General features: G+C 45.4%; 1 protein-coding gene across 1 annotated transcript in view; it reads right to left on the bottom strand.

Moving 5' to 3' along the window:
- Nucleotides 1-6,856: 6,856 nt before the first annotated feature.
- Nucleotides 6,857-20,131, bottom strand: part of sfrp5 (secreted frizzled-related protein 5) — a 23,154-nt gene continuing 9,879 nt past the window's right edge. The window contains exons 2-3 of the mRNA XM_056291612.1: nucleotides 17,822-17,899; nucleotides 6,857-10,087 (exon numbers count right to left, since the gene is read on the bottom strand). Of these exons, the coding sequence (XP_056147587.1) occupies nucleotides 9,759-10,087; nucleotides 17,822-17,899 (407 nt within the window). The 3' untranslated portion in view covers nucleotides 6,857-9,758. The remainder of the gene's footprint in view (nucleotides 10,088-17,821; nucleotides 17,900-20,131) is intronic.

The following is a 20,131-nucleotide window of genomic DNA, read 5'->3' as shown; positions in this document are numbered from 1 at the left end:
TCCTGGCGTTGCACCAGGTATGACACAAGCTTTCACTCCTCTCTTCCCTTGGAAAGGAGGACGGTTTAGAGGTCCCATAAAATGGCTTTTGGAGCAGGGTGTGAACTCGGGGTGTGGGGGCAATGGGAGGGTTGGTTCCTTGTGGAAAAAAACAGGAGCTCCCCTGAATGTGACCTGGGTAAAAAAGAAAATGTTGGCGACATCTCTAATACTGAACCCGATCTCCCTCTCTCTCCCGCTGGCAGTGAGGACTACAAATCAGGTGTTGCAGCCATTGTGGCTGGTGTGCCATCAGCTCAGCAAGTAAACAGTTCCCACCCTTGTAAAAATGACGTCCTCTGGCCAAAGCTAACACAGACAATATAATGTATTAAAATCTACGTCAACTTACATGGGAACATTGTTGTATAGTAATAGTCCATCCATCCATTGTCTTAACCACTTATCCTGCTCAGTATAGCAATGGTGACTGTAGAAATGGTAGATTAGCTGTCTAAAATGGTGTGTGATCTGAAATGGCGTATTAAACGGTGGCGTGAATTCATGTTTGCAGCAGCCTCACCCATTAGCGGTGTGGGAAGATGGTGGCACAATGCACGTTTGCGTTGGCCTCACCCAGTACCTTCCATGCAGTGTCTTTGTCCATGTCTGTGTTTTAAGTTTTGTCTTCGTTTGATGGCCGGCAGAGCTGGCGCTGGATCTACTGGGAGAGCTTGGTCTGCTGCGTCCTGTGGGCCCAGGGACCACGGCCCTGCCTGGAGCTGCGACCGAGGAGGTAACAACGAGGGCAGTCTGACAGGATGCGGAAGCGGGGCAGGCTATGCTAACCGCTAGCCCATGCAGACCAGCAGTTCCGATAACATCGAGGGTGGTCTGGCGGCGCCCTCTCCTGGCGTTGACTGTGGTGTTTTTGGTGTCGTCATGTGGAGTGCGAGGAGGTGTGTCGAGGGTGTCTGGCTGGAAGAGCTGGCATTGGATTGGATGGAGGAGCCTGGTCTGCTGTGTCCGGTGGACCCTAGGACCACGGCCCCTGCCTGGAGCTGTGCCCAAGGAGGAAGCACTGAGGGCGGTCTGACAGGATGCGGAAACAGGTGCAGGCTAAGCTAACTGCTAGCCCATGCAGACCGGCAGTTCCGACAGTCATCCTGGCTGGCGTTTATTCCCTTGGAAAGTGATTCTTTTTTTTATTTTGGATATATGTGTTAGTTTAGATATATGTGTTCTTGAAGTTCTTGTAGTTTTTGGATGTATGTTTTTGTCTTTGTGTTGCAATGAAATGACAAAGTTTTCCTGATTCCCAATTCCTAAAAGAAGCATCACCACATCATCACCTTTCAGGCCTTTTTGCCGTTTGAGCAGAAACACGTTTTCTGCTAAACCAGTGTTCATCCTACTCGGTCATAAATGTCAACAGTGTGACATGGAGAGTGTCTCCAACCACGGAAAAGATCATAATTAGTAACATGTAACCTGACTCAATGGTCCAGATGGATATAATAGCTATTTATTGATAGGGAAAAAAATACGGATTTCAGCTTTAGTTACAAAATTATTTTTGCCACAATTTTGCGATATGTATTTATTATATAATGATAATAATAATAATAGTAATAATGATAATAATAAACATTTTATTTAAGGCAACTTTCGTGACACTCAAGGCCACCTCAGGTCAAACACAACAAAACAAAGCAGTAAAAACATTGGTGCAGTCAACAGAAAAACAAACAATAAGCAATAGAGCATACATCAGCAGGAGTTAAAAAAAGTTAAGTTTGATGCTATTAAACTGAGTATGCTAGTTTAAAAAAAGGTGGGTTTTAAGAGCAGTTTTTCTTTCTATAATGGAGTCCAGTAAGTGAACGTGATGGGGTAATGGAGTTCCAGAGTTTGGGTACAGCATAGGGGAAAGCCCTGGCACCCATTGTGCTGAGGTTGAAGGCTGGTAGTGCCAATTGACCTGCTGGTGAAGACCACCAGGAGCGAGATGGGACGTAAGTCTGAAGGAGGTCTGTGAGATAAGCAGGAGATAGATTATGAAGAGCTTTGAATGTTAATAATAAAAATTTTAAATTAATCCGCTGGGACACAGGAAGCCAGTGTAATTGAATCAGCAGGGGAGAGACATGGTCAGTGGACTTTAAACGTGTAATAATCCGTGCTGCAGAATTCTGGATGAGTTGAAGTTGGTGAGTAAGTTTGTTGGGGATGCCTGCCAACAACAACAACAACTTAATTTTGTATAGCGCCTTTCAATGAACCCAAGGACATTTACACTAGATAAGAAAAAAAAGATCAAAACACTACAGACCATAGGCCTTAGTAAAAAAGTAGGTTTTCAGTGGTCGCATTGCAGAAGTCAATGTGTGGTGTTACCAAAACATTGACTTAAGACTTCCGTGGAGTGTTGTGTTAAAACAGGGCATTGTCTGGATATGTTTCATAGATGGGAAAAGGCAACCCGGGACACATATTACTGGAAAAGGAAAGGGTACTTTCCAGGATAACACTAAGGCTCTTAGCCTGAGCAGAGAAAGATAGGCAGCTTCCAGCAATGGGTAGTGAGAAAATATTAGTTTATGAGAGTGTAGATTTAGTGCCAATGAAGAGTAGCTTGGTTTTACTATTGTTGAATTTCTAATAATTATTAGTCATCCATATCTGTTTATCATTGAGACAAGCAGTGAGGGTACTAGAGGGACGAGTGGAAGTTGGCCTAGTGTTCACATAAAGCTGTGTATCATCAGCACGGCAGTGGAAATGGATACCATAGTGCCGGAAGATGTTGCCAAGAGGGAGGAGGTAAATAATAAACAGGTGTAACCCCAGCACTGAACCCTGTGGAACTCCATGAGGAACTATCAAACTTTCTGACCGATAATTCTGAATTTGTACAAAATGTGTCCTGTCTGTAAGGTAGGAAGCAGACCAGTGATACACAGTGCCCCCAACTCCAATGCTAGCCAGATGATCCATGAGGAGCTGATGGGCTATAGTATGAAAGGCTGCAGTGAGGTCAAGGAGGATGAGGATAGAGAGTAGACCTGAGACAGCTGCACGAAGGAGGTCATTGGTGATCTTAGCCAGGGCTGTTTCTGTGCTACGTTTGGGGCAAAAGCCAGATTGGAATTGTTCAAAGAGATTATTGTTATCAAGGTAGATCTGGGGTTGAGATACAACTACCCTCTCGAGGATTTTGGAGATGAATGGTAGATTGCAAATAGATTGCATTGGCCGGTGGTTGTTTTGGTCAGTGCAATCTAAATTGAGGTTTTTTTTTCCAGAATTGGTCTGATTATGCCAATCTTCAGTGAAGGGGGAACTGTACCAGTGGACAGAGAGGAGTTGATGATGGAGGTTATCAGGGCGATGATAGAGGGAAGGCATGTTTTAACTAGGGTTGTGGGAATTGGGTACAGGTGACATGTGGAGGTGCTAGACTTAGTAAAACATTCAGAGATTTGATTTTCAGTTGGAAGACTAAAGTCACATAGGACAGTGGATGGGGACAGTTTCATGGCAGTTGCTGATGGTATGTCAGTCTGCATGATGTTAGCAGAGGCTAGCTGCTCATGAATGGTACTAATTTTGAAGTTGAAAATTTTAAAAAAAGTAGAACATTGTTCATTAGAAAGGTTACTGTTCATCTTGGTTTCAGGTGGATTCAGTAACCTTTTAACTGTGGAGAAGAGAGTTTCAGTAGTCCCTTCAACTGTACTGATGAAGTTTGCATAATAGGCTGTTTTAGCCATTGAAAGAGCATTTTGTAATGGAGTACATGCTCTGAATACATATTTGTGAACTGCAAGTCCAGTCTTGGTGCAAAGCGTCTCAAGGCACTAACCTATATTATCAACCTATAATTCAGATGTGTCCCAGGGAGCATTATGGGCAAATGAGACAACCCCTGTTTTTAGGGGGCCTAAAGTATCAAGTGCAGAAGATAAAATATTATTGTAGTATTCCATAAGATCGGGGGGTGAGGAGGTGGGAGCAGGAATAGGGTTCGAGGTAATTAAACTACTGAGGTCATCATATCTGATGTTGCGGTATGGTACGAGGCACCCTTGATTTACTGAGCAGTAGGTTGGTGTTGAATAACACAGCTTCATGGTCAGAGAGGGGTAGTTTAGTAGAGAGGATGTTATATGGTGCGATGCCGGAACAGCGACCAAGTCAAGGATATGACCCTTGGTGTGGGTTGTAAAGTTGACATATTGCATTAGATCAAAGTAATCTAACGTTGCTTTAAAATCTTAGCGAACATATTGTCATTGTCAGAGTTCGGTGATAAAAATATTTGATGCCTTTATTCAGGTTTTCATTCCAGCCGGACTCCACACTAGGTGATTTCACTGATTAGCAACCCTTCGACCAAAGAGGAAGAATGTATCAGTGAGATCACCTGGTGTGGAGTCGGGTTGGAATGAAAACCTGCATACACATGGCTCTCCATGGCACATGGTTAGCCACCACTGCCTTAGGTGGTCTGTACAGAGCAGCAATAATGATGGGTAGGTCACAGCAAGCAGTTCAAAGGAAGATTGATCAGGTTGAGAGAGTGGTGTTAGTTTTATACTATCACGATTGAGCAGCACAAGGCCAGCTCCTCTGCCCGAAGACTGAGGTTTGCAACAGATCCTGGTGGAGTTGCTGAATTTTGCTGTAGAAAGTCATTCTGTGACTGCCAGGTTTCCTTGAGACATAAATAGTCCAGTCTGTGCTCTGTGATGAAGTCATTGACCAGAGGGGCTTTGTTGGTAATAGATCAGATATTATAGAGGACAAACCTATCGTAGCGACCAAAAGAGCCGGTCGCTGGACTGAGGGCTACGCGCTGGGGATGCGCAAGGGATTCTGGGACTTTTGACATTCGTGTTCAAATCATTGTTTATTAACGTTGTGTTAATGTTCTGATTATTGTTGTGTTGTTGTTCGAATGTTTGACTCGGACTGAGTAGATGACCGTTTTACGGACAGTAGGACCATGACCGATATTAAGTGAGCTCAGTAATGTAAATGTAAATTCTAAAACGACCATTTGGGGTAACCTGCAGACTCACTAGCCGATCGCCAGGGTGTCGGCACCCTTTAGTCGAGCGGTTAGCGACGTCGCCTCGTGGTGCAGTACAACCTAGATCGAATCCCGCAGCGGGCGAAAAATAAACTCGGTTTACAGGAGGCCATTGTTCGGCGACTACTGGGGAGGGGCAGAAAGGTGCACGCCTGCGGTCGTGCGGTGTATGGGACACAGGAGCTGCCATTCTAAATGAATCCTCGCCTCTCCCTTCCCGCCAGTTCCGTTCGGTTCTGACGGAGGGTTAAAATTAAACAGCCCTCTCGGGGTCGCGCGGTGTGTGGGACACGAGCGCTGCAAATAAGAGAGCTCTATCTCTCATTCTTCCCCACCGGCTCGCCGCATTATGGCAGGTGGTGCGCGTATAAACAGCTGATTTAACTAACGGCGTTAGCAAACTGTTCTACGTGCCGTTATGTCGTGTGGATAAGAGGCCCAGTGCCTAATAATAGTCCGTCCATCCATTATCCAAACCGCTTATCCTGCTCTCAGGGTCACGGGGATGTTGGAGCCTATCCCAGCAGCTATTGGCGGGGAGACACCCTGGACAGGCCGCCAGGCCATCACAGGGCCTAATAATAGTATGTATGGGAAAAACTGCCGGTGTCAGAGGGTTCATGGCGGATGAAGCCAGTGGGAGGAGCTAGCGGACAAAACAGTGCTGTGGGGTGCCACTGTAGGCGGAAACGGAGTGTAGCGAATTCGGGGGACAACGCAACCACAGGAAGTGCCGCGGCCGGGAGGCGAACCCGTGTCACCCGCACCGCAGGAGACATCGCTAACCGCTCGACTAAAGGGTCAGACCCGCCAGCCAGCGGCCAGCGTGTCTTCTTATCCATCCACGTTACAGGAGGTTCCGGGCGGGAAATGTGGGAGGTGAATAGTATTTCTCTAGTTTTCTCTCCGAATAAATTATGATGAACATGCATTCTTGAAATAAAAACTCGTTTATTCGCGGCGATTCGTCAGGTTGAACCATTGTGGTCTTCATAGTGAGTGATGCTCTTGCTACTGTTGATTCCCAGTGCGGTGGCACAATAACAAACCGCGCGGCCTTTGTGATGATGGGAAGGTCTCCTCCGGAAGCCCCAGCACAAACCTCCGCCATTTGATGTTTGTCCAAATGAAATGGAACGAACGGTCGGGTGGGATTTTGTGAAGGGAGGGAGGTTGATTTGATTGACAGCCAATCATGGCCGGGGATTTCTAGGCAACTGGGGACATCCATTGGCTACTGTCTACTTTCATTATGATGGTAGGAGGTCAGTCGTCTTCTCTCACTCAAGCCTCATCCATTGCACATTTTTGTTCGTCTTTACCCACAAGTGCGGGATGACATTAACTAAAAACTTGTGTTTTTCAGGGCGAGAAAAGCTTTATCCTTTTCAACACAAAAAAAATAATCATTTTGCTCTTTACTTTCTAGAGTGCAATGTTAAATGGATGTACGCTAAGTACAGATAAAAGAGCCTCCGAGTAACAAGTACAAAAATACATTTTCCATTTCATGGCCCCTTTAAAGGGTAAGAAATAATGCCTCCTTTATCACTCAGGGGAAAAAAGGGTGAAGGTGTTGTAGCTTATGGAGGGACACAATGACTCCCATGGTGAGAGAGAGAGAGAGAGAGAGAGAGAGAGAGAGAGAGAGAGAGAGAGAGAGAGAGAGAGAGAGAGAGAGAGAGCGCGCGCGAGAGCATGTGCTATTGTGTGTTTGGATCATGATTTTGGTTTTGCATTAACACACACTCATAGTCACATTTCAAGAAAGTGTTTTTCACATCAATTTCAAATATATTTTATTCTTTAACTTTTTGAAAAACAAACAAAAAAAAACAAACCAAAGGCGTATTTCAGTAACAAAACTACTTACAGGTTAACTGATTAGAAACATTATTGTCAACGTTAGATTTCTTTTTTTTTTATTGGTACAACAATAGCAAATTCAGGCGCTATGTCTGTATGTATGATTTCTGTTTTGATACAAGTGTAATTGAAGCAAATATAACAATTTCAGTAAAATAAAAAAGATAGAAACATTTGAATAGTGATAGTGGAAAAAAATTAGTAAGTACCAGAGACTTTCCCACCCAACATAGTTGGTTCTGTCCAGAGTCTCTCTCTCCTCTCTTTCCCTCTCTTTCTCTCTCGTTCTCCCCTTCTTCCTCAGGAGGGCCTCCCCCCCCTCCCTCTCTCCGTTTTGAAAAGCAGAAATATTCGAGTTTTCCCTCGTTCAGTCCACAGCAGCCGCGCTTTACAACAGTCAGTAGAAGCATCACTCAGCCTCTGTTTTTGTCTCATTCCACCGCTCTTCCGGGGTAAAAGGAAGAGGTCTTGTATTTATTTTATTTTTTTTCTTGGTCAACTAGTTTTCATCTGAATCACCTACTTTTTACACATTCGACCAAACACGGTTAAGCGGATCGTCTAAACAGAATTTCTCTGCCTTGACGTCATTTCCGGGAGCTCTGTGCCGGCGTTCGAACTGGCCCGTTTGCATAGCTCACATGGCGTTTCTTTCTTCTGAAGGCCTTTTCACACGAAAACAAACCCAACTCAGCTCCCCTTTTGCTGCTCTGTCTCAAGCAAGGATACATAACAATCACGTAAGCATTTCCCTCCAGCAGTGGCTACAAGCCTTAAAATTGCCATTTCCCATTGCTACCGTCTAACTGTCTAATGGATAAATATTATTGCTGTGAAATATCGTACTACGTGTGATTTATTTTACGACAAGCAAAAGAGGAAAATAAAAGGGTCATGGAAGATAATTGCAGGGACAGTGGTCCATCAGTAACAGTATTGCATGGATAAGCAGACACGTTGGCCGCTGGATGGTGGGTCTGAGCCTTTAGTCTAGCCGTTAGCGATGTCTCCTGCGGTGCGGGCGGTGCGGGTTCGCTTCCCGGCCGCGGCAGTTCCTGTGGTTGCGTTGTCCCCCGAATTCGCTGCAGTATGTATGTTCTTTGAAACGCGAAGTGGGAAATATTTGGCTAACAAAATCTGGTGTTTCACGGGGGACGTAATTTACACCGGTTCACAGCCATCAACTAGAGCGACGGACGAGTCACCGGAAGTTCATTCATTTTCTACCGGCTGGTGTTTCCTGGGAGACCTTTTACTTTCGCTGACTCACAGCCCTAAACTGGGGCTGTGACCAGATGGGGGTACAGCCACGGACGGAAGTGGCGCAAAATCTCCCCGGGCGTATGTCGTTGCTATGGCGCTAGCTAGCGTAGATCTTGCGAGGGAGTTTTAAAAAATGTACGCGGAGGACACGCTGACGAAATACGTTGTTTCGACAAAAGACAAGGCTTTTGGTCGGGAGGATTTTGCGTCATTTCCGTCCGTGGTTGTATCCCATCTAGCCGCTAAACTGGTTCGACGAGTCACCGGAAGTTCATTCATTTTGTACGGAGCTGAGCAGCCGGACGATGTTAAGCAGGGTGTTAAGTTTATCTCCTAGAAAACATATAACAATTTTTTTACGTTTTCCGGGGGTCGCTTAGATTCACTTTTCCTTCCCTTCCGATAAAACTAACGTTATATGGCTACGTATTGTGTTTGCGGTGACCAAAATGGAGGAGAAGCTAATCCCCGCTAACCAAAGTTTAGGCTAGCTTCCCAACTTCCGTGCAAGAGGACCGTAACGAAAGCTTTAAAACCGACACAGGGGGGACAGTTTCTGCCTTTGTCGGCGTCAAATTTAACCAGGTAAGCTGTTGTATGAGAATCCGCGAGGTGATTTTATGTTCGTAACTTCAGGTTTATGTAATTCCTATTGATCCAAAACTTGGTGATTGCGTGAATTAAAAACAAAAGATACCCGGAATGTTAAGCACCGCCCGCCCAGCTGAAATATTAGCGACCCATTAGCTAAGTTGACGATGTCTGAACACCGTTAAAAGGTGCGTCCAGACACGAAGGAACGCTGCCATCTCTTTGCCAGACTCAATTCCTTCTCTGTGAAAGCGAACGGCATGGGGTACAGGAGGCGATTTTAGCATTATGGGCAGGGCAAAACCCTTTAAAAAGTAGAGAAATGTTGCACTTTTGGGAAATGTGGGTGTTTCTCTTCTTATCTGCTATGTTGAAACAACAAGGCAAACTTTTGGATACCACTTCCCAGTTCCCACCAAAACTAAAATGGATGAGAAGCTCATCGGTTTTGTACGATGCTAAAGTGTTTATCCTAAGCTATGAAGGCAAATGACGAATCGCAAATGAATGTTGTAAGCACGTCAGAGCTCATTGTAGGAAACAGGAAAATGCAAGGCTGTCAAAACTGGCAACTTCAGCGATACTTTGCCTCGTGTTTGAACACAGCTTAAGTTTGTATTCAGTGAGCAGGTTTTTCCATTAGTCAGTGTTAATACTCCTGACTTATCTAGACAAATCAAAATGAGGGGCTTTATGAGATTTACGGTAGGTCATGGAAGTTAAAATCCAGGGACATTCTTCAACCTCCAAGAGAAGTCAGTGGGTGGTAGTAGAGTTTGAAGGGATCTAAGGTGGACAAACAAAGGACAGGAGGAAAATATGTAACTAGGTTGAACAGGATAGTAGAATAGTGGAAGTGATGTAACTGGATAAGGTGGACAGGATCAGGGCTAGAGATCCACGGGTACCGCACTGGGTACGGAGGCGCCCCATCTCCCACCCCTATCTTCTAGCGTTGGGCCCATCACTGGAAGATGGGGTGGAAGGTGGGACACTGATGGGACTTGATGAACTTGATGGCGAACTTGAGCTCCTTGCTCCTCTTGTCCCACTTGTGAATGGATGTGAGCAGCAGCTGTTGGTCCACCTTGCGGCCCATGATGAGGAAGTTGGAGCTCAGGCTGTCCAGCTGGGAGCAGGGGCAGTTGGCACCGTTTTTGATGTACAGGGTGAGCTTCTTCAGGTCCTTCTTGCGGAGGACGCCCCACTTCAACACCTTCTTTTTCTTCTGCGCTGCAATCAGCTTTTTGTCACCCTTCTCCTTCTTCACCTCCTTGATCTTCATCTTCATAACTAAGGAAGAAGGGCATCAGAGGGTTAAAAGTGAAAAAACTATTAGTGACTCGCGTGTGTACGTAGCTACCCAAAGCACCGTTTTTCAAAATACAGGCTATGTAAATAAAGGCACAGTCAAAGTCATAGACACTCAGAACAAACAAGCGAGATAATGAAAATTGTTTTGTGAAATGGGGCCTCTTTTTTTTCAGCCAATTAGTTTAACATTTGATTTTAATTCAAAGTGAAACACTAATTTACTATAATTTGCACTTGGTTAGCCGAATTTTCCCCAACAGTATATGTCTGTTATTATTTTTCTACCCGACATTTACCACCATTGGGATGATTTGATGTATCAATCTGATTCTTCTGGGCTGGCTGACAGGAGGAGCACTGAGCTCCATGCTTGGTGCTGCTTAGTAAATGATGATTCTCATGGGAGAATTATCATTTGACTTTGAGGAACAACTCAACACTCTTATTCAAGGGAGTGTTGAAGAAATCTCTTTGTTGTTTGTGTTTTTATACCAGTTTGTTGGTCAGTCTTTCTTAACTGACAGTTTTAATCCAATACCGTGGTGTGACCAGATGCAACCAGTCCAAATGCAGGACAGACAGTAAGATTTTGTGGAGCAGTGCAGGACAGGTTTAAAATGTATTTTCTGTATAGGTTGCCAATGCAAACAGTTCATTGAACACTGATGTTATACATATCAGGCATAATTAGACATTTATGTCCCGTCTGAAGTTACACTCTTGCTCACTAGTGGCACACAACAATATATAATATGCTTTCATAACAGATCAGAAAAGAAATTTCTGTAGGCATGAGCAGCAGCGGTAAATAAACAGAGCCCTTTTAGCCCCTTTTTTGAGCCCTTTTTAGCCCTTTTTTTGACTGAATAGCGCATTAATTTATTCTCAAATACAAGACGATAGGAGAGAGAGACATTTAGGGAGATTGATACTGAATAATGATCAAAATTGGATTGTTTAATGTTCAAACAGAAATTTTTACTTTTGTTATTTTGCTTCAAAATGCAGGAGGTCATGTCAATATGGAGGACATCTGGTTACTCTTTGAGGACAACCAGTGGATACACACAGGAAGAAGGTAAGGTGCTTAACAGAACTAAATAGTAATTGTAGCTCTTAATGATGATGAGGGGGTAGCAGCTTTTGGTTTATGAATCGCTAATATTCCTACATGAGATGAGAACCGTTAACAGATTATCAGTGTCAAAACCAGCGTGTGTGTCTACGGGTATAATCTGTGACAAACCTTTTTTATTTTGGGGGGGGGGTTCCACCTTTTTCACCCCAGTTGTATCCCGCCAACTACCCCACTCTTCTGAGTCTTCCCGGTCGCTGCTCCACCGCCTCTGCCGATCCGGGTAGGGCTGCAGACTACCACATGCCTCCTCCCATACATGTGGATCACCAGCCGCTTCTTTTCACCTGACAGTGGGGAGTTTCACCAGGGGGATGTAGTGTGTGAGAGGATCACGCTATTCCCCCCAGTTCCCCCTCCTCTCCGAACAGGCGCCCCGACCGACCACAGGAGGTGCTAGTGCAGCGACCAGGACACATACCCACATCCGGCTTCCCACCCGCAGACACAGCCAATTGTGTCTGTAGGGACGCCCGACCAAGCCGGAGGTAACACGGGGACTTGAACCGCCGATTTCCATGTTGGTAGGCAACGTAATAGACCACTACACTACCCGGATGCCCCCATGACAAACCTACTTTGCTTAAACATTTATGGTACTTGTCTGTGAATGTTCTCATTTATCCAGGTCATGGTTATCCAAAGGAGTTGAATCAAGTGCAACTGGACTGGTATATATCCGTGAAGACGTTTCGCCTCTCATCCAAGAGGCTTCCTCAGTTCGTGCCTTTCATCAGACTAGCTTGGTCTAGTCAGAAAGGCTTCCTCAGTTCGTGCCTTTCTGACTAGACCAAGCTAGTCTGATGAAAGGCACGAACTGAGGAAGCCTCTTGGATGAGAGGCGAAACGTCTTCACGGATATATACCAGTCCAGTTGCACTTGATTCAACTCCTTTGGATTTATGGTACTTCACATAACAAACTGGTTAGATGTTAAAATTACTCTTTAATTGTGCATGAAATGGAAAAGTAATTTCAGCCTTGTTTAAAGTACAACACAGAAAGTTTTGCTGATGGATCATATGTGTTTGCTGTACTCTAGCTCACTCTCCACACTACATTTTTGAAAAATGACCTCTTATTCCAGGTTACCAAAACAATTTAATTACGTATGAAGATAAGCTAGGCTTAAGAAAGGCTAGGCTAACATAAAGTGTAATCAGATATCCGTTTGTATATCTTCATAAGTCCTGCAGCAGATAACGTGTGCCTACATTACTGCCAAAACTATGTCATTGCCCCAGTTCGAGATAACTTCACTGATCATATATTTGTTTTTCTACTCAGATGTGTGTGTATTTCGACTATGTAAAGAATAAGAGATAACCTCTGTGCAGACTGGATGTGTAGCGTAAAGTTACAAAAAACATCAGGATATTAAACTAATGCACCGCTGATTTCCGCCCTCATGTTTACATATCATGTTTACACACGTGAGAGATTAAAATTGAACTGCCAAGCGTTTCAGAGAGGATTTTTTTTTTCTTCTTTCTTTTTTTGGGTGGGCTACTTGACAGGTTAAATTAATCATGGGGCAGGGCAAACGCTTACACTCGGTATGAGGCATTGCCATGCACCCAACCCGAACTATCTTGGGGGAGTCGCCTCGTCGGTTCTCGCTTCCTTGTCTGCCGAGCTATAAACACACATCGGTACATGCTGGTGCGTACGCGTGCAAAGTGGCAGCATGTTCAAGGAAGAAAGAATGCAGGCGCTGAGTTGCCCTCGGTCTACGTCCTGACTGGAATCCAGTTCCATACCGAGGCACCTCTGCAGGGCAATAATCTGTGCCACCATGCCTGAGTGAATGTGAGGAAGTTGACTTAGTATATGTGTGTGGGTTTGTGTGTGTGTGTATGTATATGCACACGTGTGCAGTTCGTGTGTGCATGTGTACACGTGTGCGTGTGTGCACGTGTCCATTGAGTACAGAAAGAATTAAAGCCATTCGCCCTGCTCTACCGTTCATGCCCTCCCGCCCATATTCAGTCACAAGTGATCCAGCGGGGCCCACTGTGATGTTAAGCCTGGCCAATGTCCCCTTGACAAGTTGCGCCCGTTTTTTACACAAACTCACTCTCTCTTGAGTGAGTAGAGGAGGCACGGAGGAGGAAGAGGAGCGGATGGAGAGTGGAAGAGAGGGCGTAAGAGAGGTGCGCCGTCACTTTGAGGTTAAACAGGTTTTGTCCCTGTGCTACGGCATGTCAGCTTCCCTACCGGCCAGGCGGAGGCTGCGTGACTATACTCCAGCACCAACCCGGCCCTCTCCTCTCCGCCCCTCTTTACCCATGATGCTTTAGCAGGGGTTCTGAATGGCACAATGAAAAAAAAAAACTGTAGAAAAATCTGAAATCAGACTTTACTATAAAGAAACACCTTGTTTGAATAACATTTAGGAAGTAGAGGGTCAAACATAGCAGTTAACGGGCCGTCCGGTTAGTGTAGTTAGTTGTCTGTTCCATTGCCTACCAACACAGGGATCGCCGGTTCGAATCCCCGTGTTACCTCCGGCTTGGTCGGGCGTCCCTGCAAACCCAATTGGCCGTGTCTGGGTGGGAAGCCGGATGTGGGTATGTGTCCTGGTCGCTGCACTAGCGCCTCCTCTGGTCGGTCGGGCGCCTGTTCGGGGGGAGGGGGAACTGGGGGCAATAGCGTGATCCTCCCACGTACTACGTCCCCCTGGTGAAACTCCTCACTGTCAGGTGAAAAGAAGCGGCTGGTGACTCCACATGTATCGGAGGAGGCATGTGGTAGTCTGCAGCCCTCCCTGGACCAGCAGAGGGGGTGGAGCAGCAACTGGGACAGCTTGGAAGAGCGGGGTAATTAAAGTACAATTGGGGAGAAAATGGGGGGGGGGTAGTAACAGTGTGCATGAAAAATTAGATAAGGCCATGTACGTCGCAGCAGGGGGTGTTACAGGTGTTGTGGACCACACACACACACGCACACATTTTCCTGGGGTAGTCATTGATGAAACGAAACTGATCGATTGGCCACTAATTTAGGGATCGATTGGCCACTAATTTGGGAGAAATCAGAAATACATTTAAGGAGAAAAAAAAGTAATTACAATTTTTTTTGTAACTTTGTCTTGTGATGTGACATGTCAGCTAACATTAGCTATCGAACATAAAATTAAATAGGCTAGTCATTGTGCTAGCTCAGTCATTCCAACGGCAAGTGATTGGCAAACAAATGAACGGCCGGGATTTCACTCCTACGTAAAACGACCATGGGAGGGTCAAAATGACCGCCGGGTTTTAAACTCTATATACTGTCAAGATAAATACCCAATTGAGACATTAATGCATTGCATGTGTTAGTATGTCTGTTAAGAAACTAACTGACACAAAAATTAACATTTTAACAACTCTAATACTGCTTTTCAAACAATTTAAAATGACCGCTGTCCACTGCCTGTAAATACCGCAACGCCTCGGTGGTAGTCGTGGTGCGTCTGAAACGGCGTCTGTACCCAGACATGTTGGACATAATCAAAAATCAAGTTTAGACTATTACTCTGCACTGGAGGGCGCTAGTGAGTTTCTAGGACAGAGCAACGAACTTCACGAAGGAAATGACGTGACCAACACGCGTCATGAATAGTGACATGACGCAAACGGTGACGCACAAATTACGAGCTGTCATTTTGACCACTCGTGGTGGTTTTAGGTAGATCTTATCGTAACTTTTTTTTGCGCAATTGATCTAAAAATCATTTTAATGTAAATGTATGCGATTTTAGGAGCATTCAGGGGGCGGCGGGTCTGTATCTTTTCTTTTTTCACAAAGTTATTAAACTTTGAAAATCCAACATCGCCAAAATTACTGCCTTGGTCGTTCTATTAATGCAAGCTAATGATAGCTGACATTATGTAGCTAGATGGCATTTTCACAGCTAGATAGCAAGTCAAAGGCTGTATGCCCCCCTCTTTTTGAGACCCCTCTTGCACCCTTGGCTTACAGCGTCTTGTCTCAGCAAACTGCTTATCAGTAGGCTAGCGGTCTGTAGCAGTCCAGTGTTGCTAGCGTGAGTGACCGGTTGCTAGCGACATCCAGCGAGTTTGACATTGTTCTACGTTGTTGTTCTTTTTGTTATGCACAAAAAGGAAAAGGTAGAAGAAGACTGACTCCTTTTTCAAGTCAAGTAGTCATGTAAGTGGAGTCATGGGCTTGCTGGGTCTGCTTCGGAAGGACACCGAAAGCTAATACTGCTTAATACTACGGTATGTGCACACAGTATCTCGGGGTGAAGGGTGTGGTGCTACAATGTGCATTTTGAACTCGATATTATTTGCATATGGTGGTGAAGAAAATGTAGAAATGCATGACATTCATTTTTGATTTTGGCATGTTGTGGAGACTGGAATGGGGGCCAAAGGCGGATGGGGGGGGGTTGCAGTGCTCATGTCCCACCCCTTAGAACCCCCACACTTTTAAAATCACTGCTCCACCCCTGGATAAGGCAGTCAAATATATCTACAATAACATCATAAAGGGACCCTTGGCTCCGTCCCACGATTTATACGTCTCTATAATCCTCGCTTCTCTCGACACTCCGGAGTCTCATCCAACAGCTCGCGTCTACAGCCGGTAATGCAACTGTAATCTCTCTTCTCCAGCCCCACGGCTGGCTATCTGCCTCCCGACGCTGTTGGGCCTCTCTCTCGTGGAGAAGATGTTTTCCCCTTACTCTCCAATTCCCAAATCCCACCATATTAAGCCTCTCAATCAACAATACAAATAGATACACCGTTGTGGTTTTTCTAAACTCTAGATAAAGTCACACAACAGCGTTTCTGGCAAGGGGTGCAGATGTAAGCAGCGTGCCCAAAGGAATATAACTTTCCGTTTTAGTTGAATTGTGACTGAAAATGTTGAATTATTTCACATCTTAGTGTTTCCTCCTCCGTAACATTAACTAATGACGTGTTCTGCCAGTTTCTGAGGCGCGAGTAATTTCCAGAAAGTACTCTTTGAAACTTTGGTCAGTGAATATTTTATCTCTTCGCCTCACCGCGAGTGCTGTTGGGACAGTCATCAGTGGAAATATGTTTTCCAGCTCAGATCTGGCCACATATCATTTGCTATTATAATTGATTGGTTCAGAAGCCCGAGCCATGCGCTCCACGGGCGTCCCAAGGCTACGAATGTCCTCGGCATCTCTAGTTTCATCATGAGAGTATTACGACCACAGAAAATGCAGAACAGTATACCATTAACGCTAAAGACTTCGGCAATAATTTTAGGCTGGATTTCAATCACACAGTCTGTAGCGAGCCAAGAGCCTTGACCGGCGCATATGATTGGAGTAGTCATGGTCTGGCATTCTTTAAAGGTTCGAGCCATAGTGGTGAGAAAGTCTGATGCAGTTTATAAAATGATGCTGAACGGGCATCACGTGGTCACAGGATTATAGTATGTTTATTGTGTGTGTGTGTGTGTGTGCGTGCACGCAGTGTGAGGTTAGCGTTGAGTGTACTAATACCAACCCAAGTATTCCAGTTACAAGTCTGAATCGATATCACAGGGAAAAATAAAATAAACCAAAGTAATACTTTAATTCCCTTCAAACATTTTTTTTAAATTATAATCCAAACATCTAACGGGACATTTTCACCAAAAAAAAAAAAAAGTTTACATTTGAAGATAGGGACGCGCACAAACCAAAAGTGGATCTGATTCTGCCCAGCGAGCAGAGCTAACAGAATCCATGTGGGCTGTTTGAATGTGAAACGTTTGTGTTAAAAGGTTTGACAAAACTGGCGTGGGTAAGATATATATTTGTGTGTATCACATTTTCATGTAATTTGAAGATAGAACAAACGTAACCTGAAGCCCGTCTGGGGCAACATGGGCCCATGACTACTCGGTAGTATAGGATGTGTTCATCCCAGCTTTTCCCTTATTTCTTTGTCACCACAGCAGATTTTACAGTTTCCATCAGGACCCTGTGAGGGCACAGCACCAATGCTGGCCGTTTTTAACCCAGGCCTCGACCGATCTGGTATGGTCTTGTCAATCCACATACTCTCTCTCTCTCTCTCTCTCTCTCTCTATCTCTCTCTCTCTCTCTCTCTCTCTCTCTCTCTCTCTCTCTCTCTCTCTCTCTCTCTCTCTCTCTCTCTGTCTTTCTCTCTCCCTCTCATCATCAGCCGCTTCTCCAGTGTCAGGTCGCGGTGGCAGCAAGCTAAGTAGGCCACTCCAGATGTCCCTCTCCCCAGCAATGCCCTCCAGCTTCTCCTGGGGGATCCCGAGGCGTTCCCAGGCCAGATTGGGACATGTAGTCCCTCCAGCAAGTTTGGGGTCTACCCCGGGGTCTCCTCCCAGTTGGTCCTCCTGGACCAGTCTGCGATGCTGGAAGTCAGCACGCCTCGGTCCCCGCCTTTGCCTGCCGCCCGGCCTGCATTGCACCCTACCCCAATGCTCATTTGGCAAAATGTTATGTCGGACGCCCTTCCTGACACAACCACTAACCCTATGGACGGGGGCACAGGTAAAGCTGGATGCCATCCCAGTATTCAGGTCCATAAATATATTCATCTATATGTGGTTTTATTTCGGGTTGTGGTACTTACCGAAGTCGCTGGCACAGTAATAGTCCATGATATGGTCTACTTTCAGCTCGTTGTCACATGGAGGGCAGACCTTCGGCACTGGGAACCACAGAAAGAAGGTATTGTTATACATTTTGACACCTCTTACAATGCGCTGACTGTACTTCAGTACTTTAAATATGTCAACGGATCACATAAGCTGACGCTGATGAGGCAAGCTTAGCTAATATCCAACAATGTGTTCCAAAACAACTGACTCATGAGTCAAGGCCTTTGTCAATAAAGACCAAAGTCACATCAGCGTGTACTCATTAAGCTCTGAGCACTTCTGAGGCACTTGTGTGCAGCCACCTTGTCAGAGGCTATTTGCTACGGGGGGGGAATATATAGACCAGGAGTCTTGACTGCTGTTTGCCCTGCAATTACTGTGGAGAAAATGTTTTAATTCCAGCCGTTGTATATTTTGGTGGCGCAGGCGTGGTCTGAGCCACTCAGGAAGGTAAATGTTGCAGGCGGAGGAGCCGAGCACGGCGTGAAGGGTCTGATACACAGACGTAGCCGGGGCCGCCACACAGCCTCCATACATGATGAAACGGTAAAAGGAAACCAAAGCAACAAGTTTAGTTTATTTTCAACTCAGAACTTAACCCAGACCCCCCCCCACACACACACACACACACTGCCCATACCAAGTTTAGCCTCGGTGTTTGTGATTTTAGATTTTCTTGATTTATATTCAGTGTAAAGCCACAGAACGCAGATAGAGCGTGAAATAGAAAGAGAATAGGCCCAGGTCCAAGTTGTCTTTTGTTTGATTTAGAACTTAAGTATTTCAGAGTCGCACTCTTTTACACCAGTAACTGCACTTTTGGCGAACATAACCCTGATATCCATCAGTAATATATCCATAGGGCCGTCGCTTCTCGCAGCTGAATTTGCAATTTTAGCCCTGTAAAAGTTTTTTATTTTTCTTTTCAAAGTACCTTTGAAGAAAAAAGGCTGACATCATCCCTCCGACTTTTACCAGTGACACCCCGCACCACCCGTCACCACCGACACTCACTGTCCTGCAGGTATCATACACGCTCCCTCAGTATCTAACAGTTTTAATCCCAATAGCTGCAGGAAATGTTCAAAACCTCAGTGGGACTCAAATTCATTTGTATCACATTTAAGTCTGCTGATCAACAAATCAGAGACCCAGGCCAAAGAAAATATGAGGATATGAGCCAGGAGAGCTAGACGGAGTGGAGGATGTGGGCGGGAGCAGGTACAGAAATCTTCCACATACCACATGCTGCATATTGTGTGTGTGTGTGTGTGTGTGTGTGTGTGTGTGTGTGTGTGTGTGTGTGTACCTACGGAGCAGAGTGATTATAGACACAACATAACCACAGTAAAAGTCAAACAAATCCAGCAAACCTCCACTGAATAGGTAGTTATATTTGCGGCGCCCATAAACAGGAGACTTTTCTGTCATTTTCTCATCAAATTGACTGAAAATATTTTCCAGTCATTCCAGTCTTTTGTTCTCTCTCTCTCTCTCTCTCTCTCTCTCTCTCTCTCTCTCTCTCTCTCTCTCTCTCTCTCTCTCTCTCTCTCTCTCTCTCTCTCTCTCTCTCTCTCTCTCTCTCTCTCTCTCTCTCTCTCTCTCTCTCTCTCTCTCTCTCTCTCTCTCTCTCTCTCTCTCTCTCTCTCTCTCTCTCTCTCTCTCATACATACACACACACACATACATGTATGTAGTGCTGTCCTTGTCTAGTTGAGCCCAGGCCCCTGGGTTAGAAGTCAGGGTTCAGAGGTTATCACCCCAGCCCAAACCTCAGCGTCTGGGTAGATAATGAGAGGGGTCAAAGTTCAACATGCCTCACTGCCTGGGTCGTGGGGAGGTGAACCCCCCAACCACCTCTGTGGATGTAGGCGTGTGTGTGTGTGTGTGTGTGTGTGTGGGGTTGAATGTGCATTGATGGGAATTAAACTCTGTTCTTGTAGACTAGCTGCCAGTTTTTCCTCCTCAGAGGTTTCCCATGTGTTCAAGGGCTGCTAGGCCGAGAGGGTCACGGCTCAAATTGTACGGTGCTGACATGAAGTCTGGGGCCGAAGCAGAGAAACACACACGCGTGCACGTGTACGCACAGATACACTTACACATATACACTTATGTATGCACAAACAAATATATGAATCCACACATGTACACTTACAGCACACAAAACCACATGCACGCACACACACACACACACACACACATGCACGTAAGGGGCCAGGAGAGGCCAAAACTTCTATGGGTTTGTCTGTTTTGAATGATCTCCTTGAAACCGTTACATCTTA

This window comes from Lampris incognitus, chromosome 13, assembly GCF_029633865.1.
Source record: "Lampris incognitus isolate fLamInc1 chromosome 13, fLamInc1.hap2, whole genome shotgun sequence".
In the NCBI taxonomy this organism is placed as follows: Eukaryota; Metazoa; Chordata; class Actinopteri; order Lampriformes; family Lampridae; genus Lampris; species Lampris incognitus.
The sequence above is the reverse complement of the archived record's forward strand: the minus strand, read 5'-3'. Positions and strand labels throughout refer to the sequence as shown.